The sequence below is a fragment of the Eublepharis macularius genome, chromosome 2, assembly GCF_028583425.1.
Source record: "Eublepharis macularius isolate TG4126 chromosome 2, MPM_Emac_v1.0, whole genome shotgun sequence".
Taxonomy (NCBI): Eukaryota; Metazoa; Chordata; class Lepidosauria; order Squamata; family Eublepharidae; genus Eublepharis; species Eublepharis macularius.
Window position 1 is genome coordinate 25,425,402 of NC_072791.1, and position 24,759 is coordinate 25,450,160.

The 24,759-nt window shown below is 44.8% G+C and overlaps 1 protein-coding gene across 1 annotated transcript in view; it reads right to left on the reverse strand.

Annotated features, from left to right (window-relative positions):
* Positions 1 to 24,759, reverse strand: part of LOC129324895 (cholesterol 24-hydroxylase-like) — a 105,446-nt gene that overhangs the window by 62,164 nt on the left and 18,523 nt on the right. The window contains exons 2-4 of the mRNA XM_054972337.1: positions 16,452 to 16,681; positions 14,503 to 14,580; positions 13,028 to 13,109 (exon numbers count right to left, since the gene is read on the reverse strand). Coding sequence (XP_054828312.1) covers positions 13,028 to 13,109; positions 14,503 to 14,580; positions 16,452 to 16,603 — 312 coding nt within the window. The 5' untranslated portion in view covers positions 16,604 to 16,681. The remainder of the gene's footprint in view (positions 1 to 13,027; positions 13,110 to 14,502; positions 14,581 to 16,451; positions 16,682 to 24,759) is intronic.

Here is a 24,759-nt window from a genome sequence, read left to right on the forward strand (position 1 = left end):
GTGGCAATCGGCAATAGAAAACCTGGATAAAAACCTGGACAAAAAACTTTTAGATGTGATTAAAGAACTTAAGGACACGAAATTGGAGCTGATTAAAGAGGTTAAAGAGGTTACACAGACAGTAAAATCGGAGCTGTCAGAAGTGAAAAAAGGTATGGAAACAATACGAAGCGAATTACAAGGAACGCAGCAGAGAGTTAAAACAGTAGAAGACGCGATGGAGAATTTAGCAGACACGCAACAAACAGAGATGAGACTGGTGAAGGGGAGAATGTCAGTTGCAGAAACTAAGCATATGGAGAAGCAGCTACGTTTTCGTGGCTTGCCAGAAGTGGAAGGAAAGTCAGCGCAAGAACAGATGACTGAGGTGTTGGCTGAATACCTGGGGAAGGAGGAGGAGGAAGTTGTGGCTATCCTAGATGTGGCATACCGTGTGAATTCGAGAATCGCAACCCAGAGGAAACTACCAAGAGATGTGATTGTGCAGTTTACAACACGAAATATGAAAGAGAAGATTGTGACAAAACAGTTTCAAGATCCATTGGAGATTGATGGCAAGACGATTATTATAATGAAGGAATTGCCCAGATCAGTGTTATTAGACCGGAAAAAATACAAAGTGCTAATTCAGATTTTGAAGGACATGAAAATCAGGTACAGATGGGAGTTACCAGAAGGAGTGTCCTTTGAGTTTGGAGGGGCCAAAAAACGCATCAGATCTGAGCGAGAGATGGAGCGATTTATTAAGGACAATGAAAAAGACTTACCAACAAGATTATGAGTATGGAGTGTAAAGTATTATCTTGGAATGTAAATGGACTAAATTCACCGAATAAGAGGAAAAATATTTTTCACTGGCTACTAAAACAAAAATGTGACATTGTTTGTTTGCAAGAGACCCATATTAGAAAACAGGATGTAAAATATTTAAAATCTGGAAAACTGGGCAAAGAATTTGTAGCGGCCTCTAACAAGAAAAAAAGAGGAGTGGTGCTGTACATAAAAGAGGAGCTACAGCCAAAATTTGTTATGAGAGATGTGGAAGCTAGATTTGTAGCAGTGGAATGTATTTGGAATTTAAAGAGAGTGTTGGTAGTCGGACTTTATGCACCTAACGGTGCAAAAGAAAGCTTCTTTGAGGACTTGAGGAAGCATTTAGACGATTTTTCATATGACCAGATAATTCTTGCTGGAGACTTCAATGGAGTGACAGACTTGGAACTAGATAAAAAGACTACAACGGCACAAAAGAAAAGAGGACTATTACCAAAGCTTTTTTTTGAGTTGATTCAACAAGAGACTCTTGAAGATGTATGGAGGAGAGAATATCCTAAAAGCGAAATGTAAGAAGCATGAGGGCTCCCTCTATCATATGTGGTGGTCGTGTGAGGTAGCCAGGCAGTACTGGGGGGAAATAATAAGAGAAATGAGTGAAATTTTACAATTTCAAATCAATAAGAACCCGGAACTCCTGCTACTGAACTTGGGAATGGAGGGAATTCCAGCCCAACACAGGACGTTGATATTTTATATGACCGCAGCAGCTAGACTTTTGTATGCGCAAAAATGGAAAGTACAAGAAGTGCCAACTATTGAAGATTGGATTTACAAATTGCTGTATATGGCTGAAATGGATAAGATGACAAGAAAACTGAGAGATCTGGACTCAGGGCAGTTCAACATAGACTGGGAGAAGCTGAAACAATACCTGGAGAAGAAATGGGAGGTGGGAGGAAAACTGTGGCAGTTTGAGAACTACTGAAGTACTGAAGTAGAGGGGGGAGACTTTACCGGGGGGAGAAGAGATAAATGTGAATTAATAAGCAGTTAGACTAATAGATTGACATATATATAGATATATATAGGTTAACAAACAGAATATAGATAGAAAATAATTAATTATAAGGACTAAATATAAGGATTGATTAACTAATAATATTTTCTTTCTTTGGTAAGTTTTGTAAAATGTACCAAACTGATTGTCTGAAGATACAGATGAGTCAAATTGATTGACTACGTGATGAGAGTTATACAGAATTATTACAAAAAGATAGAATGAGTAATATATAGAGAATAAGTCAAATTGTTTGATTTAAATGAATGTATGATTTACATGGTTTATGATATATAGAAATATTTGAAATTGAAAAATGGGATAAATTGTTTATCTAAGATGGAAACAAAGACTTACAGTTTGGGTATACAATGTTAAAAATAGTTAAGGGTGTACTGCTTAGATTAATGGAGAATATATATTTGTTTTAGATAGAGGAATCTAATAGAAGTAAGGGAAAGGGGACAAAGGGTTGGAAAGCTGTTGGAAGTCAACAAAAGGGGGGGAAAGGGAGGGGGTTAGAGATGAAAAATTGGGGAAAATTGAATGTAAAGGTAAAAATAATGGATTCTAACCCAATAAAAATTTTTCAAAAAAAAAAAAAAAAGGATGGAGGATTAAGACTATGCACTGACTTCAGAGGACTTAATGCAGTCTCCTCCACAAATGCCTATCCCATATCTCTCATCAGAGACCTACTCAACGTCATGGCACAAGGTAAGATCTTCACAAAATTGGACTTAAAAGATGCTTACTTCCACGTTCGTATAAGAGAGGGGGATGAATGGAAAACCGTGTTCAATACGCCCTTAGGACAGTATGAATATTTAGTCATGCCTTTTGGCCTGGCTGGGGCACCTTCGGTTTTCATGTCCATGATCAATGAAGTATTGCATGAATTTTTATATAAAGGAGTAGTCGTTTACTTGGATGATGTATTAATTTATTCTGAAACAGAGGAAGAACATGTACATTTAGTTCAACAAGTATTAACTACTCTAATGTGCAACAAGTTGCCCATCAAATTGTCTAAATGTGAATTTCACAAAACTGAACTCAGTTATTTAGGATACTGCATTTCGAAAGATGGGCTAAAAATGGATCCAGGCAAAGTTAAAGCAAGAATGGCAAAACCCCACAAATCGTAAAGAACTGCAATCATTTCTGGGGTTTGCTAATTTCTACAAAGAATTTATACAAGACTTTGCCCAAATATCTCTTCCCCTTACAGAACTACTAAAAACAAAAAACAAAGGGGAACAAGCCAAAAAGCCAGCCGCTAAACTAACATGGACACCACAATGCCAATTGGCTTTTGATCTCTTAAAGCAGCAATTCATATCTGAACCAGTGCTGCAACACCCCAATGAAAATCGCCCATTCATAGTACAGGTAGACGCCAGCGATGCAGTGATTGGAGGCGTTCTTCTCCAGTGGGGAGAGGATAATAGTCTCAAACCTTGTGCTTATCTATCTCGAAAATTTTCTGAATCAGAAAGAAATTGGAATGTCTGGGAAAAGGAAGCTTTTGTAGTTAAAGCAGCGCTCTCCTCTTGGAGGCATTGGCTAGAAGGGGCCCACCATCCTTTCGAAGTTTGGACAGATCACAAAAACTTAGAAGCTTTACGTAGTCCTAGGAGGCTCAATGCCAAACAGTTACGATGGGCGGAATACTTTTCAAAATTCAATTTCACCCTCAAATTCTTGCTCGGTAAAACGAATTTCCTCGTGGACTCACTATCGTGCATGCCCCAACTCAGAAGCCGGATGGAGGAGACAGTGGATACTGTATTTTCGCCTACGCAGCTAGGAGGCGTGGTTACGATGCGCAGTCGCGCAACGCAACCTCCTCAGTCAGATCAGGGGTGGAGACAAAAACTGAAAAGCGAACTGGAAAAGGAGGGGGAAAATGTACCCAAAGAAAAACTTAATCAATCTGTACAAGGGGAGTGGCTTTGGGGTGATCGATTCTACGTACCAGCTAGTTTAAGAAAAGAAGTATTGCAACGCTGTCATGATGCTCCAACTGCAGGCCATTACGGATATTTAAAAACTCTCCATTTAGTACAAAGACAATTTTGGTGGCCGGGCTTGCCCAAAGATGTCTCCCAATATGTGGCTTCCTGCCCCATTTGCCTCAGTGCCAAGACACGGGAGGGCAAGCCCCCCGGACTTTTACAACCCCTCAAAACCCCACGCAGACCGTGGGAAATCATTTCCATGGACTTCATCACAGATCTGCCCCCCTCCAGAAACCACACCTGTATATTGGTCGTAGTGGATCTATTTTCAAAGCAAGCCCACTTCATTCCTTGTACCACTATACCGTCAGCAAAAAGATTAGCAGACATTTTTCTGAAACATATTGTAAAACTACATTCTTTTCCATCGAAGGTGATATCTGACTGTGGCGGACAGTTTGTTGCCAACTTCTGGCGGGAGCTTCTTCAACTTATGGGCGTTGAAAAAGGCTTAAGCTCCGCCCACCATCCGCAAACCGACAGGCAATCGGAAAAAACTAATCAACTTTTAGAACAATTCCTCCGATGCTACATCAATTTTCAACAAGATAATTGGATTGATTTATTGCCCTTAGCAGAATTTTCCTACAACAACAGTGTGCATGTTTCTACTGGAGAAACACCCTTCAAAGTGGTTTATGGCTATGATTTTAAACCCTTTCCTTTTGAAGCTCTTTCCCCTCCGACAACTCCTAAAGATGTGTCAGAATGGTGGGGGGAAGCGGTGCAACAGTGGACTCTTATTCAAAAACATCTTGACAAAGCCAAGCAGGATTATAAAAAGTACGCTGATCGCCATCGTGTGGCCGAATGGGAATTGCATCCAGGAGATCTTGTATATTTGTCCACAAAGAATTTAAAAGTGGCACAAACAAGCCGTAAATTAGCGTTAAAATTTCTGGGACCTTTCCCTGTTCGCAAAGTAATCAACAAAGTTACTGTAGCTCTTGATTTGCCAAAGAATTTACGCCACGTACATCCTACCTTCCACATCAGTCTGCTGAAAAAGGTTCCTCCAGCAAATCAATGGCACACCTGTGCTCCTCCCATACCTACCTTGATTGATGATCAAATCCATTATGAAGTACAAGAGATTTTGGACTCTAGAGTTAAACATAATAAGCTGTTTTACCTCATCAGGTGGAAGGACTTTGACTCTGGGCATGATAAGTGGGTGGAGTCTGTTCATGTCCATGCTCCTAAATTATTAACAGCATTCCATACTTTGTATCCTCTTAAACCTGGGGGAGGACCGTTTTAGAGGGGGCAGAATGTCAGGTTCTGACTAAGTTTTATATGTTTTCAAACCAAGGGACTCCATTTTAATCTTGTCAGTATTTTCAGTGCTTCTGTTGCAGGTGGCAAGCAGTTCACTGAAACATCACAGAGAGAAGAAGAATGTTATGTCTACAACTTTTCCAGCCTTGGGAAGCTTTCACTTTCTCACCCTCGGGCCGTTTGTTTTGAGAACTGTGGGGGAGGATGGGGCCTACAGGGGATTGCTATTCTGTACCTTTGCTTTTGCCTGTCATTCGTAACAATACTGCTGTATCAGCCAAGATCCTAGTATCTTGGATTGTGGACTATAATGGTTGTTTATATTCAGTAAATCTTTTGAAACCAATGGACTCATGTCTCATTGCAAGAGGTAGTCTGGATTACAACTTTTAGCAAGCCACAGTCTGACAGCTAGTCAGTGAAAGCCTCTTTGAAAGCTTTCAAGGGAATTAAAATTACAATCTAAAGCTGTAACTAGGCTTGGTTGGGTTTCTTCTGGACTGCTGATTTGTTATTTAAAAACAAAAATGCACATAAATATTCTTTATTTTTATAAACCTCCTGCTTCAGTGATCTCTCACAGCAGCAAACTCGAAGCTTTTACCCTTGCTACCATAAGAACATACAGCAACTGAGGGGAAAATTTACATTTTGAAAAAAGTATAGTTCCCAAAATTATAGGAGGTTGTGTGGGTTCCTTCAGTTGGAAGAAAAGGCCAGTCACAAGTTGCTGGTAGTGGTGAGATTCGAAACCATGCTGTTGAAATGACCATAGGGATCCTGTCTCATAGTCTCCCATGTATGTAAGCAGGCTGAACAATTAAATATGTCAAGATAAGGTTTGCATCTCCAGAGTGTTAGTTGGGAGGAAATGTTTCTCAGGAGACTTTGGAGGTCTTAGAACCTGTCTTCTGGGATAAAGCAGGCTTCTTTGAAGAGACTGTAGTCATCAGGGGTTTGCAATTCAGGATTCCAGTTTGGAAAAAAAAACCAAAACGGGCCCAATTAGGAAAGATTCGGGATTCCCAAATTGGGCCCAGCACTGGAAATGTCAAATCAAAGTTTTCCAAAGTAATTCATATAGCTTTGGGAAGCATTGCAAACAGCAAGAAAAGTGCTGCTTATTTTCAACGCCCCCCCCCTGCTTTTTACCATCAATGGGAGGGGGAAGAGGGTTCCCCCCTCTCCCTTCCATGGGGGAAAAAAGTGGCAGGGCAGGAAGTTTGAAAGTGAACTGAGAAGGGGTGCTTTCATTGAAACCACCCTGCCGCTGACTTCACCTGATACCTCAGGTGAAGCCATCAGTGAGGCGTTTGAAAGCCCCCCTTCTCCTGCTGTACCACTGGCTTCACCCAATGCATTTGAAATGCGGGGCATTTGAAAGCACTCCTTCTGATGCTCTCCAGTGGCAGAAGAAGGGGGTGCTGTCAGTTTCAAATGCTCCACCACCGGCTTCACCTAATGTATTGGGTGAAGCCAGCACGGAGCATTTGAAAGCGCTGTTCTCCTGATGCTGGCGAGCGGCAAGAGAAGGGGTGCTGTCAGTTTCTACTTTCTTCTGTTCTCTCTCCTCCTCCCCCCCCCGCCTCTGAGTTGAACATCTATAGCTTATTTGACTGCACCAAAATTGCTGATTTAAGAGCCTACCTTAAGCCATTAGAATATACACATCATGTGGGTATCAATCCTGATTTTCAGTCTTGTAATAGTTGAGTGTTATTGGCAATGAGCATTAGTACATAAGTACCTGTTTGGAAGTCAGATAGTTTGTAATTTAAACCAAACTAAGGCACCAGCGTGCTCCTGAATAGAGATGGGCACGAACCACATTACGAACCTCAAAAACCCACGAAAATGGCGATCGTGCGATCGCGATCCGGCGGTTCGTTACCAGCCATGGCCAACAAACCAGCATTCGGTAGAGGCCTGATTCATTGCGTCAGGCCGTGGTTCGGGAATCCAGACACTCAGGCGCCAGCAATCAATTCCCCTGGCAACGGAGCTGGGGGAATGCCTGAGCTCTGTCTGCGCTCCTCTGTTGCCCTGGAAACCCAAATGGAAGCCCAGCTTTCCTTGATCGGCAGGTCTTCCTTCCAACCACGGAGCTGCAAAGCGGTTACAAGTTGGGAGAAGCCGCCCAGGGGAGGGAGGGGGGAAGAGGGTGTTCTGTAGCCATGGGCACTCCAATCTCATCCCTGCAAACCCTGATAGGCAGCTCTGATAGCTAAACACAGACCTACTGAGTTGCTCAATGGGACCCATGCTTATAAATAGCCATGGTCTCCCAGGCTGGGTTTCACTTTCGGCGAGCAGTGGAGTGGGACAGAGCTCTTGCTTGCCACTTGCTAGCCTTTGGGGACAGATACTGAGAGTACAATTGAGCTTGGTTTTGGGGGATAGGGATCTATCTCCTCTGGTTCCAGGGCTGCTGCCTGACTCTGGGGCCAAGCTCAGTGGGCACCTCGGCTGAGGGCTCACATTGATTATTGATCAGGGCCTAATCTGTTCAGGTCTGTGGAAGTGGTGGACTAGGGTTCTAATCCCTCCCTCCCTCTGGTGCCAGGGCTGCTGCCAGGACCTGGGGCCAAGCTCGGTGGGCACCTCAGCTGAGGGCTCACATTTGTGCCTGATCTGTTCAGGTCTGTGGGAGTGGTGGGCTAGGGCTCTAGTCCCTCCCTCCCTCTGGTGCCAGGGCTGCTGCCAGGCCCTGGGGCCAAGCTCGGTGGGTACCTCAGCTGAGAGCTCACCAAATGATTCGTGTTATTATCACAATCCTAACCATTTTAATTATGATTCTTATTATTACTATTATTATTCTTAGTCACTGTGCCTGTTCTGCCCAGGCATCTTGGTGTGCTGCCAGGCTGCTGCCAGGCCCTGGGGCCAAGCTCAGTGGGCACCTCAACTGAGGGCTCACACAGTGTTATTAGTGCCTGTTCTGTTCAGATCTGTGGGTGTGGTGTGCTAGAGCTCTAGTACCTCCCTCCCTCTGGTGCCAGGGCTGCTGCCAGGCCCTGGGGCCAATCTCAGTGGGCACCTCAACTGAGGGCTCATACAGTGTTATTAGTGCCTGTTCTGTTCAGATCTCTGGGCGTTTTGGGCTAGAGCTCTAATCCCTCCCTCCCTCTGGTTCCAGCGCTGCTGCCAGGCCCTGGGGCTAAGCTCAGTGGGTACCTCGGCTGAGGGCTCACACAGTGTTATTAGTGCGTGTTCTGTTCAGATCTGTGGGCATGGTGGGCTAGGTCCCTCCCTCCCTCTGGTGCCAGGGCTGCTGCCAAGCCCTGGGGCCAAGCTCAGTGGGTACCTCGGCTGAAGGCTCACATTAGTGCCTGATCTGTTCAGGTCTGTGGGACTGGTGGCCTAGGGCTCTAGTCCCTCCCTCCCTCTGGTGCCAGGGCTGCTACCAGGCCCTGGGGCCAAGCTCAGTGGGCACCGCAGCAGCGGGCACACAGAGTCATCTCCTTTCCTGTCGTCCTTAATTCTAGTTTGGTGGCACAATGAGTCTTCCTCTTGTGTTGGCTGCCAAGGGTGGTTGTGGGGTGAAGTGCGATGGCAGTCCTCCTGGTTCAGTTGTGGAAAGCAGTATTGGGTGTGGCTTGGGGGCCACAGGGAGTCCTCCTGCTCCCCCCAATTCACCTGTGTGGGCTGTGGAAGCCCAAGAGGTCTTTGCGCAGGGGGGAGAGAATCTCTCTCAACATTTTGAGGAGAGGTGGGTGGGTGATGGATCCCTGGAGGAATGGTATGTGTGTTATGGAAGATCCCTCCCATCCCCATCCCAAACCCTTGGCGGTGTCCCCTCCTGCAGTCCACCCCTCACCCTGTCGTCTGTATCCGGCCCCGCAGCGCAACCTGTAACCATTCATCCTCCTTCCCCTGGGACACTTAGTGGTCGGCATTACAATTCCTCCGTATGGAGGCACTTTTGGGCCCTTCCTGATGACCCCCATGTGATGCAGTGACATGCCTGTGATGTCCTGGTGCGCAGGGGCAAAAATCCAAAGCACCTGTCTTCAACTGCCCTGACTCGCCACCTGAAGAGGCACCACCCGAGCCTGTGGTCTCCCTCCTCACCCTGTGAAACATCCATTGGGGGAGAAAGGGGGCCACCAGCTCTTCTGAGCGGGGGTGAGTGGGAGGATCGCTTTGCTCTGAGGGTGATGCTGGTGAGAGCAGAGCACTCCAACAGGCCACGCTGGCGGAGGTTGTCCCCTCGGGGTCTGGGACAGCGCCGCTTACAACCTCGAGGCTGATAGCTCAGGAGGCGGCTGCCACCGCACTGTTCCTCAGTGGGACCCTCGGGTGAGGACTCGCGGTGGCTGGGGGATCAGGCTCCCGGTCTGAATGAAATGTCCTCTCCCTCCCACGCTGGGAATACCAGCACACTTCTCTTTGGCTTGGCAGTTACGGGGGGATCTTCCCACTTACCCCCCACGTCAGGTCCTCTCCCTCCCATCCTTTCTGGCAAGGCACAAAGGTGGGTGATGCTGCTGATGGCAGCCTCCTTTGGGCACTTGTGCAGCAACTCAGGAACTGTTTCTCATATAGTTCAACCGCACAGTGCCCCCATCCATCGCAAACACAGAGCCCTCTGAGCAGGGGGGAATGGGTCGCTCGACTGTTGTCCTTCCCGCAAAGGCAAGAAGGTGGCTGATGTCAGCTGCTGCTGCTGTCCCGTTTCCATCTCCCCCTCTCAGGAACCACTCTGACCCGTCCAAACAATGCCTCCTGTCCTGCCCATCCCCGACTTTCCGCAAAGGCAGTACGGCGGATCAGGTCAGCCCCTGCTTCACAAGGAACTATCCTGTTACTGCTCCCTCCTTGGCTACACAGCTCGGTTGCGCTCACACAGCCGATTGTATTGTGTACGGATACAGTCATTTGACAATGTGGCAGCACCCCTGTCAACGGGACTGACGGGACCTCTTTCAGCTGGGTGAGAATGTGTCCTGAAACTCCCGTGCTTTCTGTCAAGGCAGGAAGGTGTGTACTGTTGGCTGCTGCCACCACACTGTTCCTCAGTGGGACCCTCGGGTGAGGACCCTTGGTGGCTGGGGGATCAGGCCCCTGGTCCAAATGACACGTCCTCTCCCACCCACTCCAGGAGTACCAGCGCGCACTTCTTTGTCCTGGAGGTTGGGGTGGGATCTTCCCACTTACCTCTCCCTCCCATCCTTTCCAGCAAGGCAGGAAGGTGTGAGCTGCTGGCTGCCACTGCCGCCGCACTGTTCCTCAGTGGGACCCTCGGGTGAGGACCCACGGATGCTGAGGGATATTCTCCTTCCCCCTCCTCATGATGACATGTCCTCTCCCTTCTATCTTTTCCGGCAAGGCAGGAAGGTGTGTACTGTTGGCTACCTCTGCCACACTGTTCCTCGGTGGGACCCTCGGGTGAGGAGCTGCAGATGCGGGGGATATTCCCCCCCCACTCCTCATGATGACAGGTCCCCTCCCACCCACTCTGGGAATACCAGCATGCTCTTCTTTGGCCTGGTGGATGGGCACACGGGGGGTGCCGCCGGCGAGCAGCCAGACCCCCTGCCCATTGAGGGGAGACAGCTCATTGCTGTCTCCCTGTACCCACCAGGCCCAGCAGCCGCCGTCATCACCCACATTCCTGCCGTTGCAGGGAATACCAGTGCACTCTTCTTTGGCCTGGTGGGTGGGCACATGGGGGTGCCGCCGGTGAGCGGCCAGACCCACGCCCCCTGAGGGGAGGCAGCTTGATGCTGCCTCCCCATGCCCACCAGGCCCAGCGGCCACCCCCAGTACACACCTTCTGGCCTGCACCGGGAATACCAGTGCGCTCCTTTTTGGCCTGGCGGGTGGGCACATGGGGGTGCCTCCAGCGAGCGGCCAGACCCCCCGCCCCCTGAGGGGAGGCAACTTGTCACCATCTCCCCATGCCTGCCAGGCCTGGCGGCTGCCTCAAAACCCACCTTTTGTATACTGGGCCAACGTCAACCAGTTGCTCTAATTGTATCGAGTGGGAGTTTCCTGGGGCCTTGGATTGGAGAGGGTATAACTCCAAGATCCCTTTTGCAATCTTGTCCAAACTTGGGTGATGGCTGTAGGAGAGCCTGCAAAAGACTCCCTGGGAATATGGGCTGTGTAAGTGCCAACGGGGGCCGTTCCACCCCCCACGAACCGCAAACCGCAAACCATTTCGACAACAGAAAATGTTCGTTGTGGTTCGCAATCTCAGGTTCGTCATTGGCAACGAACCTCGAACCGCTGGTTCATTAAATTTTGTTGGTTCGTGCCCATGTCTACTCCTGAATTCCATTTGAATCTGAGCAAGCATAAAATGCAAGGTTTTATCATCTTGCATTTCTAGATTCCTAAATTTGCTACGGTGTTATGTTTGCACTTTAGTGGAGGACTTCAAACCATTTTCAAAGAATATTGGATGATAACATATTAACCAATGTGCCAAGAGAATACAGAATTTTCTAAACTAGGAGGGCAGAAATGTTGGGTGGCCACTGATACTAGTTGCTGTTTCCTCTGTGTTTTGGCTACTTCGCTAATGAGCGACAGGAGAAGGGATGCTGTCAGTTTCGAATGCCCGGTGTCGGCTTCAGGTAAAGACTATGGCAGGGTGTGTGAAAGCACCCCTTTCAGAGGTGCGAAAAGGCGCACTTTCAGACTCTGCGCGGCTTGCTTCAGTTGACAGATGGAGGAGGGGGCTCCCCCGCCTATCAGCTGAAGCAAGCAATGCAGGGTAAAGTGTGGGTTAAACTTATGCCCTACCATTTATTTCACCCGATGAGTGGGGGAGAAGGGAATCTCCTCCTCCCTCTCACCAGATGGGATGGGGAGGAGGGAAGCTTCTCGTCTCCCTCCTATTGGGTGAAATAAGTGACGGGGCATGAAGTTTGTCAGTGTGTTCTGAATCTTTACAGAGCATTCCAAAGCAGGTCAATAAGCAATTTTCAAAGTGGCTTGCCACTTCGGAAATAGTTTATTTCTGATTCTTTTACCCCGCTTAGGTTGCACACCCCTAGTAGTAATCTCAAAGTCCCTAGTGAAACGTGTGTGGTTTCTGAGAGGAGCTCACTTTTAAGCTGTGAGAAGCCTCACCTCAAGAATATAAACTTGGCTGCTACCTGCTCCTAGAATATCAACTGTATCTTTATAAATAAATGAGCCTACCAAGTCTGTGTCACACCTGTTAATAGTTTCTGTCCTTTTTTCCAAACCACTTTGTTCCCTTACCCCTGGGAGCAAATAAACGGTACTGTTTGGTGTCGTGGTTAAGAGCAGTGGGACTCTAATCTGGAGAACCAGGTTTGATTCCTCACTCCTCCACTTGAAGCCAGCTGGGTGACCTTAGGTCAGTCACAGCTCTCTTAGAGCTCTCTCAACCCAACCCACCTCACAGGATGATTATTGTGAGGATAATAATAACATACTATGTAAATTTCTCTGAGTGGATGTTAAGTTGTCCTAAATGTTGGTTTATAAATCAAATGTTATTGTTGTTATTGTTGTTTTTCTGTTTCCCTCATGAGTGCTGAATTTATATTCTTTGGAAACCACTCATGTTAAGTCTGTCAGGTAGAGGATTGGGTAAGAGAGACCACTGGTTGAGCCTTATAGAACCCTATTTCTATTTCAACAGAATTTAAGACCCTACCACAAAAGATCTTAGAAGAAATTATTCATAGATTTGGAACTGGGTGTCATTAATAAGCTGACAGAACCCAGGTCTATAGTTCTCTTTCTGGAGGTAGTTTGCCATTGCCTGCCTTTGCAACCCTGGTCTTTGTTAGAGATCTCCCATCCAATTACTAACCAAGCCTGACCCTGCTTACCTTAGGATATCTCATGAGATTGAGTTTGCCTCAGCTATCCAGGTTATAGCTATCTTATTCTACAGTTTTTCGTAACATACCTTTACACCCTCAGGACTCAATACACATATTGCAATTCTGTGTACAATGTTAAGCCGCACAATTGGTCCATATTCTTCAGCCCTGCAAAGAGAAGCAGCCAAAGAATACTTTAAAGGTTTGTTTTTAAAAGAAAACAAAGAAAGTACAAGACATAAGACATGCTGAAGTCATTCTTGGCCAATATCAGATTGAGCACCATTTCTTTTAAATAGGGCTTTTTTTCCAGCTGGAATGCAGTGGAACAGAGTTCCGGAACATCTTGAAAATGGTCACATGGCTGGTGGCCCCGCCCCCTGATCTCCAGACAGAGGGGAGTTTAGATTGCCCTCCGCACCAGTGGAATGGCATGGAGGGCAATCTAAACTCCCCTCTGTCTGGAGATCAGGGGGCGGGGCCACCAGCCATATAACCATTTTCGCTGAGGGCAATTTAAACTTTTGAAAATTCCCCCCTTTGTTCCAGCTGACCCAAAGTGACGTCATTGGCCCTGGGAGCATGTGTGCACTTTGTGCACGCACATGTGGTACCAGGGGCACCACCTCCCGCAAAGAGTTGCCCCCTGTGCTGGCAACCCACTGAGTTCCACCACGTCTTTTCCCAGAAAAAAGCCCTGCTTCTAAAGCATCCTATTGTTACCACTTGCCTGGAAAACTGGCTGAGACCTGAGCAGTTGAAAGAGCACAGCAAATGTTGGACCAATAGACAGCTAAATATGGGTGGGGTTCAAAGGATGGGGAAATCCCAAGAGAAGCTGAACAAAAAAACATGGACCTGTAAGGCTTCCCTCCTGACCTGAAGCTCTGGGGTAGAAACCACGGACCTTCAGACAACTTCTGGGGGAGGTAGCTGAGCACACCCTACTGATTCTCCCAGGGCAGCAGAGGTAGCTTGAGAGTAGATAACTTCACTGTGTTCCATGAAACAATCTGAGATCCTTGGCTGACTGCACAGTGGCTCTTTACTTCACTGTCCTTAGTGTAAGGGGACTGTATGCATCAGCAAAACACAGTGGAATCCTAAAACTGGTCAACTCAAAATCCTACTGAAGTCTACTCAGTGGTTTTTACTGTCTCGAAAGTGCTCTTCAGATTGCACTGCTAGGGTAATGGTTATTTCTAGATTTCATACCTAACCACCTTTTATCCTAGGATGCCTTGGAGAAAGATGGGCATATAAATACTTTAAATAATATTTTTAAATAATATTTTCTTCCAGCTAACAAAGGTAACTATAGCTATATTGATACTGTGATTGCCAAAAATATAAGACAGCCTGATATGAATACTCAAAGTGAATTCTGACATCTGTCAATCCTATCCTGTTCTGCAAACACTGAATCAAAAGCTCCCATGCCAATTCTTGCATGACCAAAAAGCTAATATTTGACTTTAAAAAAATCTTCTAATGCATCCTACCAGAGAAAAGGTTAGTGTCTTTACTGGCATTGCTATTTTATTAATGAAAAATAACTTACCACTCTTGCAAATATTCATGAAAGGCTTCATTCTTTAGAATTATTTTCAAGAGGATTGTCATATGACCAAGGAAAAAGCTGCAGTTAAAAAACAAATTAAAAGGTAAATGACAATAGGAAACATTCAAAAACAGCAGGGACTCTTACATCTTTCCCTTAAAAATTCTACACTAAAATGTAGCTCTTCTGGAGTTTATAGTCCTTCTGGAATTACAACTGATCTCCAAAGCACAGAGAGAAGTCACCCTGAAGGAAATGGCAACTTTGGACAGCAGACTCTGGCACTACACCCCTGCTGAGCTCCCCTCCACAAACTCTGGCTTCCCCTGGCACTGCCCCCAAATCTCCAGGAATTTATCAAGCTACAGTTAGCAACCCTACTCAGTTAAGAACCACAGAACACGAAACAGCACTAACACAAGGAGAATTATGTGCATTCTGAATTGCATGAGATTGAACTTCAGGAGGAATGTGCAGGGTGTTGTAATAGAGTTTAGAACGTTCTTTCAAGTTTCCTCTTATGAAGGAAATTAACATGGCATGACCAGACAAGCACTCTGTTCCCTATATGTACCTCCCCTCACTCAGCTACAATTGAGGGCTAATGGGGAAAAGGGAACTCAGAAGTTACTTTCCCTCAATTAAGATACCCATGTCTTATACCCTCCCGGAGGCGGGCAGGGGGGTATGGTACTTACCAGGAGTGTGTTCTTTGCACACACAAGCTCCTGACACCAATGTAACAATCACTTCCAGAAGTGATGTCATCACGCCATCGACAGGAGTGCTCCTCCACTCCACACAGGGCTGATTCTTTGAAAATCAGCCCCAAACAAAGTGTCAGAGCACTCGTGCAGATGACGTCCCTTCTGGAAATGACATTGTTGTGTCCACTGGGAGAGAGCGCGCGTGGGGTGCATGCCAGTAGCGAGCAATCTCCAGGTGGTTCAAAACCTCCCACCAGTCACCAGCAACCAGTGGGAAAGTTGATAAACTGGTAGGCACCTGGGATCCCTACCCTCAATATATGCTGCCACCATTTAGACTAGGCCCATTTAATGTGACCGCTGTGTGTGTGTGTGTCTTATTTCCCCTCAGCTATCAACTTCAGGCCATCCAAGAATAAACAAAATAAAAATAAACTTTATTTACATGATGGGATATAGGAACAAACAGATTTTAAACTATCAAACATACTGGGGCTGAACAGGAAAGGCTTCAAAGTAAAAGGACAGATTAACAGCCAGTTATCTTTCTGCTGCCTCTCTTAGCAGCGCCTCAAACCCTTCTCCCTCAGCCTCTCTCAAGAGCCTCTTTCCCCCTCCAACAGGCTCTTAACTCTGATTGACCCAGCATTCTACCCATTCCCATTGGCTGCCTCTCAGGAAAGGTGGAGATGGATCCAATCCTGTCCGTCACACATGGTTATTTTAATATTACACAACTTTTGCCAAGAGGCCCTAAAACAATTCCAACAGCTATTTTACAGCACCAACTTCTGGGTCTTTCTCCCAAAGTTATGAGTAGGTAGATGGCCTCTGCTCCAAAACAAGCTATTTATAAAGTGTGCAATCCTTCTGTGGGATCCTTACAGGAAGCAGCAAACCTCAGCGAACACCATAGCTCAAACTGCAGGCCACAAATTAGAATATGTACTACCAGGGCATCAGACCACCCCCTAATCAGGAAAGGCATTTGGAGGGCTCTTTGGACCCATGCATGCAAGCGCTGGTGGTATTATTAGTAAGTTTTACAGAACTGTAAGGTAGGCCAGTATTATTATCCATACATTGGAGACAAGAGGCTGAGCTTACACTCTTCTATCACATTTTTATTCTAGTCTCCTGCAAGGAGCTCAGGGTGGTATACATGGGGCTCCTTTTTCCTCCATTTCATCTAATATTTATGCAGTAACTTTCAGTAGTATTGGACTCTGCAGCTCTACTTACCTTGCCCTTGGAGGGCCAGGGATGTAGTCATACTTCATGTGGATATATTTTATGTAGCAGCAGTAAAGCACAAGAGCCAGGAGGGCCACAGCAAGCAAGAGGTACAGCAAACCCCCGATCACCTCCTGTACTTCCATAACTGCCAGGAACATCCCTTTGACCACTGCAATGCCAAGGTCCGTCTCCGTCTGTGTCTGTCTGTCTCTGTTTCTCTCAGGTTTTGTTGGTTCCTAGAAGAAGATTGGCATGGTGGAGTTCTTGAGAAAGCACTTTTATACTGGGTGGAGATAGGCAGGGAGAAATCTGCATTAAGGTCTCTGCTTGTTTTCAGCCTCATTAAATCCAGGGCATGGATTCCAAAGTAGCTGGAAAGGCTGCCTTCATTATTATTTGCAAATTGGAACTAGGATCCAGTTAATGTGGAACTGCATTATTGCATGGCCTCTATGACAACCATAGGCCAGTCTCAAGTGTCCTGATTGCTCCTAAATGCTAGAGTGCTAGAGTAGCAACTTGGTTTACTGAGAGTGGAATTCGGGGACAATGTCATTTTGGGTGCCTCTTCTAGTCTTTTTGGTCTTTATCACAGAGACTAAGCACATTTCCTAGAGTATTCATTATATGGAGGCTAGTTTGAGAGCCAGTTCCATGTAGTCGTTAAGAGCAGCAGGACTCTAATCTGGCGAATCAGGTTTGATTCCCCTCTCCTCCTCTTGAAGCCAGCTGGGTGACCTTGGGTCAGTCAGCTTCTAGGAGCTCTCTCAGCCCCACTCACCTCACAGGATGATTACTGTGGGGATGATAATAACATACTTTGTAAACTGCTCTGAGTGGGTGTTAAGTTGTCCTGAAGGGCGGTATATAACAGGGGTGGCCAAACTGTGGCTCGGGAGCTGCATGTGGCTCTTCTAGACATATTGTGTGACTCCCAGAGGTCTCTGAGTATCGCTGTGGCCATACATTTTATTTTAGTCTAGTTTATTTCCCTCCCTCCTTTCCTCCCTTTCCTCCTTTCTTTCCATGTCTTTCATATTTTCAATAAAAATGTTGGGGTTGCCAGATCTGACTCAGAAAATATCTGGGGACTTTGGAGGTGAAGCCTAGCAAGGATATGATGTGACTTTTGTGATGTCACTTCCAAGTAAAAGGTCAGGTGATGGCTCTTCCCCAGCTCCACCCCTTCCGATGATCTCACTTCCACAACACTCCCCCAAACCCACCTCCTCATCTGAAGTCACTTCAATGCATCATATCTTGTGTCTCTCAGACGTCTGCTGTTTATTCTATGTGGCTTTTACATTAAGCAAATTCGGCCACTCCTGGTATATAAATTGAATGTTATTATTATTATTGTCTCTCTCAGATCTTATTCTGACACTACCCACTACACCAAACTGGCACTGCTGCATGCCTGAGAAAGGGGAAACAAGGCACCTAGCAAGAACACAGAATTCCATCTCAAAGACCTCATTGAGGTGTGTACCTCATTTTTAATTTATTGAGTTCATGGTGAAAGCACATTGTGAACATTGCATAACAAACTTAAAAGGCTGATAACATTGGCCTCCGTATTATCCTCACAACAGCCACTCTGTGAAGTAGGTTAGGCTGTGTGGGAATGACTGGTCCAAGATCACCCAGTGAGTTTTAGTGGCAGAATGAGCATTCATTGGGGAGAAAAGTGGGGATATAAAGACAATAAATTAGCCCCCCCCCCCCCGAACTATCTATACAGGTAGCCTACATTCAGTTGGTGAGGGTAACAAATTGTCCAGGGCCGCTTATTTTCGGGATGTGTCAACCTCCACTGACCCATGGGCACTGCCCCTTCTTGCCTACTGGGGTGTCTGGAATTCACCAGTGGCAGTCCAAGTCTCCACCCCCAACCCTCAGAGGGGCTTTTGCGCCTTCTCTCTTGCACCTGCTGCCACCACTTGGCCTCTGTGGGAATTGCCTGTGGGGAGGGTCAAGACAGAAACTCCCCATTCCCTTGGACAGGCTTACCACTCTGAATCCTGCCTTGTGCCCAGTCTCCTGCTCTCCAGCACCTGGTTACCACAGGGATGGTGTACGGCACTTGTGCACCACTGGGGGGATCCGTCAATTGCCAACAGACCACCCCCTTCTCATGGCACCTGTTTTAGGTAGCATGTTGAGCAGTGGGAGTCTATGTAATACAGAGAAGAGCTACCTGCATTTAAGAATTTTTTAAAAATTGAAGAAAAGATAAAAAAGGTTCACCCTCACTTTAAGCATGGCAACAACAAAAAGAAGCTGGTAAAAAGTTCTTACAGTTCCTCTATCCCTCAGACTGTACATGCCTAACTTAGATCTGCTGTTTAGGCAGGCTCTCTGTCTTAGAAAGTTCCCGCTTGTCCTCATACCTTTCCTGGATCAGGCCTCCAGCCTCCACGTGGTCAATGGCCACCACCTGCAAGGGGCCAGCTCTCAGCTCCTTCAGCTTCCAGCTCAAGTCAGCCAAAGAAACCTTTCTCCTTGTGCCAGGAGGCTTTATTCTCTCCCTTTGCCCACCCCATGCTCATAGGCGCAGGTCCATGCCTCTGTGATCTGCACTCAACGGCATTTCACCAGACACTTTCTCAACCATTTCAGTTACCGGTGTGGGGTGCACTGCTTTAGTTAATTGGGTATTTATCTCCAGACTCATGAGCAGAGAACAAATTTTTAAAGTGACCTGTCTAATTATATGGTTACCACGGTGTCAAAATGAAAGACCATTATCAATCAATAAATAAATACATACATTCAACTTCCGGTTTGGGATCCATGGAGGTCTAACGCAGCTCTAAGTGCAGAGCTGACCGGGCTGCCATTTCAGCGGCTGGTGGGGCACAACTAGCCCGCGGCCACCTGCTCTCAGGCGGAGAACAGGCAAAGAACGCTCAAGAACCTCAGGGCGCGTCGATCTCGGGCGAGGGGGGGTTCTGCGCTAAGGACTCTCTCTCGTCCCTTGAGGTCCCACCCTAAGACAGGTCGGCTAAAATCTCTGCGGCAGAACCGGGGCCAGTGTGGCTGGCATAAGACCTACATGCCCAAGCTTCAACAGGAGAAAAGAAGGTGGAAAAGAATTTGAGATCGAAGCAGTGATTACAACCCAGAAAGACGCTTGAAAAGGTAAAGATCACTATCTCTCGAATCGGGATGGATTGCTTAAAGTAACGAACTTTTAAAGTGAAATCTTAAACTGCAACAGACGGAATATAATGAGGGGAAGACTCGGCAAGAAATAGCTTAGAAAAAGGACTAAGTTAAACGAAGTTATTAAAGAAATTGGACAATTGTTTTTCATACCTGTGGTCAGAAAGTGATAGCAGGCTGTGAGAAAATTTCTATCATCGCGAGAGCTGCAGTGGAGAAACGGGAAACAGGAAGTGTGTCATAGTGATAGAGCTGCTGGAGAGAGACGGCCCTTATTGGAGGACAGGAAGAAGGGAATCGCCATTTTTGAAAAGGGAAGGACTTTGACTTCAACAGGAGAGGAAGTAGGACATCTTGGATTACAAAAAGACTATAGAAAAACCATAGAGAAAAGACGCCCGACATTTTGGATTTTTTAAACATCTTTTGCTTTTTTTAAGAATCGGGACATTTAAATTAATTTAAAGGGACACAAACTTAAACGCCACGGAGTTAAGGAAACGTGCAGACTCGTGGGAGCGAGGTAAATCAAGCCCCACGATGTCGAAAAAAGAGTGGCAAACGGCTATTGAGAACCTGGATAAAAAATTTCTTGAAATGTTAAAGGAATTGAAGGAGACAAAACAGGAGTTGGTGAGGGAAGTTAAAGATGTCAAAGAGACAGTAAAAAATGAATTGGCAGAAGTAAAGAAGGGAATGAAAACAATACAAAATGACTTGCAAGCAGCGCAGCAAAAAGTTAATGTTGTTGAGAAGGCGGTGGAGAATCTTACAGAGACGCAACGAATGGATATGAGAGCGATGAGGGGAAGGATGGCAGTTGTGGAGAGCAAGTACATGGAGAAGCAGCTGAGGTTTCGAGGTTTGCCGGAAATAGATGGAAAGACAGCACAAGAACAGGTTATAGAGGTGTTAGCTGAATACCTGGGAAAGGAGGAGGAGGAGGTTGTGGCTATCCTTGATGTGGTGTATCGAATAAATTCCAGATTTGCGACCCAGAGGAAATTACCAAGGGATGTGATTGTGCAATTTACGACAAGGAACTCAAGAGAAATGATAGAGTGTAAGCAGTTTCAAGATCCATTGATAGTTGATGGCAAGACGATTATCATCATGAAAGAGTTACCCAGATCGGTGCTGCTTGATCGGAAAAAATACAAAGTCTTAGTTCAGAATTTGAAGGACATGAAAGTAAGATACAGATGGGAATTACCGGAAGGGATATCCTTTGAATTCAGAGGAGTGAAAAAGCTCATCAGATCTGAATTTGAGATGGAAAAGTTTATGAGAGACAATGAAAAAGACTTACCAACAACAGGGCTATGAATATGGAGTGTAAAGTATTATCTTGGAATGTAAATGGACTTAATTCACCTAATAAGAGAAAAAGTATTTTCCACTGGCTATTAAAACAAAAATGTGATATTGTGTGCTTGCAAGAGACCCATATTAGAAATCAGGATGTAAAATATCTTAAATTGGGTAAGTTGGGCAATGAGTTTGTAGCGGCCTCAAAAAAGAAAAAAAGGGGAGTGGTATTATACATAAGAGAGGAGCTACAGCCAAAGCTAATGATTAGAGACGCGGAAGCCAGATTTATAGCAGTGGAATGCACATGGAATTTAAAGAAAGTGTTGGTGATTGGAATTTATGCACCAAATGGAGCAAAAGAGAGCTTCTTTGAGGATCTAAGGAAGCAATTAGATGAATTTTCTTATGATCAGATAATCCTTGCAGGAGACTTCAATGGAGTTACAAATTTAGAACAAGATAAAAAATCAGTAACTGCACAAAAGAAAAGAGGACTATTAATGCAACAGGAAACTTTGGAAGATGTGTGGAGAATGCAGAATCCCACAGGTAGACATTATACATTTTTCTCCGCAAGGCATTCTACCCTATCACGAATTGATATGATCTGGGCCTCAAAGGACTTAGTGCTTTGGACTAAGGATGTAGAAATAATGCCCATGGTAGGCTCAGATCATAACCCAGTAATGTGGAAGTTTGGAAAAAGAACTAAGAGGAAAGGATGGAGAATAAATGAGGACTTGTTACAAGAGGGAGAAAATATGGAGATGTTGAGAAGGGAAACTAAGTTCTTCATACAGCACAATATGAATCGAGAAGTACCAACCAATAAGGTATGGGATACATATAAAGCAGTAATTAGAGGCATACTAATGGACTTAAATGGAAGAGCTCGAAAGAAAAGAGAGGAGAAGAGACAGGAGATTATGGAAAAAATAAAAGCAAAAGAAATACAATTAAAGAAAAGACCAGGGAAAAAGAAAATCTATCAAGATATTAAAATCCTTCAAGAGCAGTTGACGGCAATGAATAATAAAGAATTGGAATGGAATCTTAAAAGAATGAATCAAAAGTCGTTTGAAGGTGCAAATAAACCTGGGAAATATTTGGCATGGCAACTGAAGAAGAGAAAGGAGAAAAAGACAATTAACAAAATACGTGAGGACAATAAAGTGCATCTGGAACAGACTGCTATTAGTAGAGCTTTCTACAAATTTTATGCTAAATTGTATGACAAAAAAGAAGTGAATAAAGATTCAATAGCGACATATTTGGGGAAAATTAAGCTTCCAGTAATCTCGGATGATTGGAGAGCTAAATTGAACAGTGAAGTAACAGAGGAAGAGATAAGGAAAGCAATACAGTCAACAAATTTGGGGAAGGCGCCGGGACCTGACGGACTTACAGCTAAATTTTACAAGGTAATGGTCAGTGAGCTGGCATCATTTTTAAAAGAAGTGATCAATGGTGCTTTGAGAGATCAAAGAATTCCAGATACTTGGAGTGAAGCTAATATATCATTGATCCCTAAAGAAGGACAGGACTTGACTAATGTTAAAAACTATAGACCTATTTCCTTACTTAACAATGACTACAAGATCTTTGCGAAGGTCTTGGCAGAGAGACTAAAGGGATGGTTATCCGAAGTTATTGGGGAAGAACAAGCAGGTTTTTTACCAAACAGACAAATCAGAGACAATCTAAGGACAGTTATAAATGCTATTGAATATTACGATAGGCGTTGTGACAAGGAGGTTGGTTTCTTCTTTGTAGATGCTGAAAAAGCATTTGATAATTTGAACTGGGACTTTATGTTTGCCACTATGGAACAGCTACAAATGGGAGAAAGATTCATAAGAGCAGTGAAAGAAATTTACAGAGACCAGAGTGCAGCAATTGTGGTGAATGACGAGTTGACCAAAAAACTGACTATTGGCAAAGGTACTAGACAAGGTTGCCCGTTGTCTCCACTGTTGTTTATTTTGGTCTTGGAAATTCTAATGATACAGATTCGAGAAGACAATGCAATCCGTGGAATAAAGATAAAAGATTTTTCCTATAAGGTCAGAGCATTTGCAGATGATATAATGTTAATTGTGGAAGATCCAATTGAAAATATGCCTAAGGTAATAGAAAAAATCAAAGAATTTGGAGATTTGGCAGGTTTTTATGTAAACAAAAAGAAATCAAAGATACTGTGTAAAAATATGACTAAGTTAAAACAGCAGCAATTGATAATAATAACATAATAATAACATTCGATTTATATACCGCCCTTCAGGACAACTTTAATGCCCACTCAGAGCGGTTTACAAAGTGTTATTATTACCCCACAACAATCACCCTGTGAGGTGGGTGGGGCTAAGAGAGCTCAAGAGAACTGTGACTCGCCCAAGGTCACCCAGCTGGCTTTGTGGAGGAGTGGGGAATCAAACCCGGCTCTCCAGATTAGAGTCCCGTGCTCTTAACCACTACACCAAACTGGCTCTCCTACAAGATGATGGAAGTAACAGATTGTGAAGTAACAAATAAGGTGAAATATTTGGGAATTGAACTGACTGCAAAAAATATAGATCTATTCAAGAATAATTATGAGAAATTATGGACTCAAATAGAGCATGATTTGATTAAATGGAATAGATTGAACCTGTCATGGTTGGGAAGAATTGCAGTAGTTAAGATGAATGTGTTGCCAAGAGTGATGTTTCTGTTACAGACAATACCAATTATTAGGGACTCTAAGCAGTTTGACAAATGGCAGAGGAAAATATTGGAATTTGTGTGGGCAGGCAGGAAGCCTCGAGTGAAAATGAAAGTATTACAGGATGCAAAAGAAAGAGGTGGAATGCAACTGCCCAATTTGAGACTTTATTATGATGCAATTTGTTTGGTATGGTTGAAAGATTGGATGAAGCTGAAAAATTGCAAATTGCTGGCCTTAGAGGGATATAAAAAATTATTTGGATGGCATGCATACCTATGGTACGACAAAGTAAAAGCAGACTCTATGTTTTTGCACCATTACATTCGGAGAAGCCTCTTCACAATTTGGAAGAAGTACAAAGATTACCTACAAGAAGGAATTCCCTCCTGGGTGGTTCCATATGAAGTAATAGATCCGAGAACGGTTGACAATGAACAACAGTGCTTAACGTATAAGGAGATAACGCGAATAGAATCTTCTAAAATAAGAATAAAGACGCAACAAGAGCTGTCTCCAAATTATGACTGGTTTCAATATAGACAAGTTAGAGATCTTTACTACTCGGACTGTGTGAAGGGAGGGATAAGAATGGAGAATTCAGACTTAGAGAAAGTAATTTTACAAGAAGATAAAAAGGAAATCTCTAAGATTTACAAAGTGTTGTTAAAATGGTACACGGAAGATGAAGTAGTTAAAGTGCAAATGGTGAAGTGGGCTATAAACTTTAATAAAGAAATAACAATGGAGGCGTGGGAATACTTGTGGAAAAATACATTGAAGATTACGACATGCACCAGTATCAAAGAGAATCTCTACAAAATGATTTACCGTTGGTATTTGACACCAAAGAAAATTGCGCTAGGGAATTTGAATACGTCTAATAAATGCTGGAAATGTAAAAAGCATGAGGGATCTTTGTATCACATGTGGTGGACTTGTGAGGTAGCTAGGCAGTACTGGGGGGAAATAATAAGAGTAATGAGTGAGATTTTACAATTTCAAGTTAATAAGAACCCAGAACTCCTGCTACTGAACTTGGGAATGGAAGACATTCCAGCACAATACAGGACATTGTTATTTTACATGACAGCAGCAGCTAGACTTTTGTACGCGCAGAAATGGAAAGTACAAGAA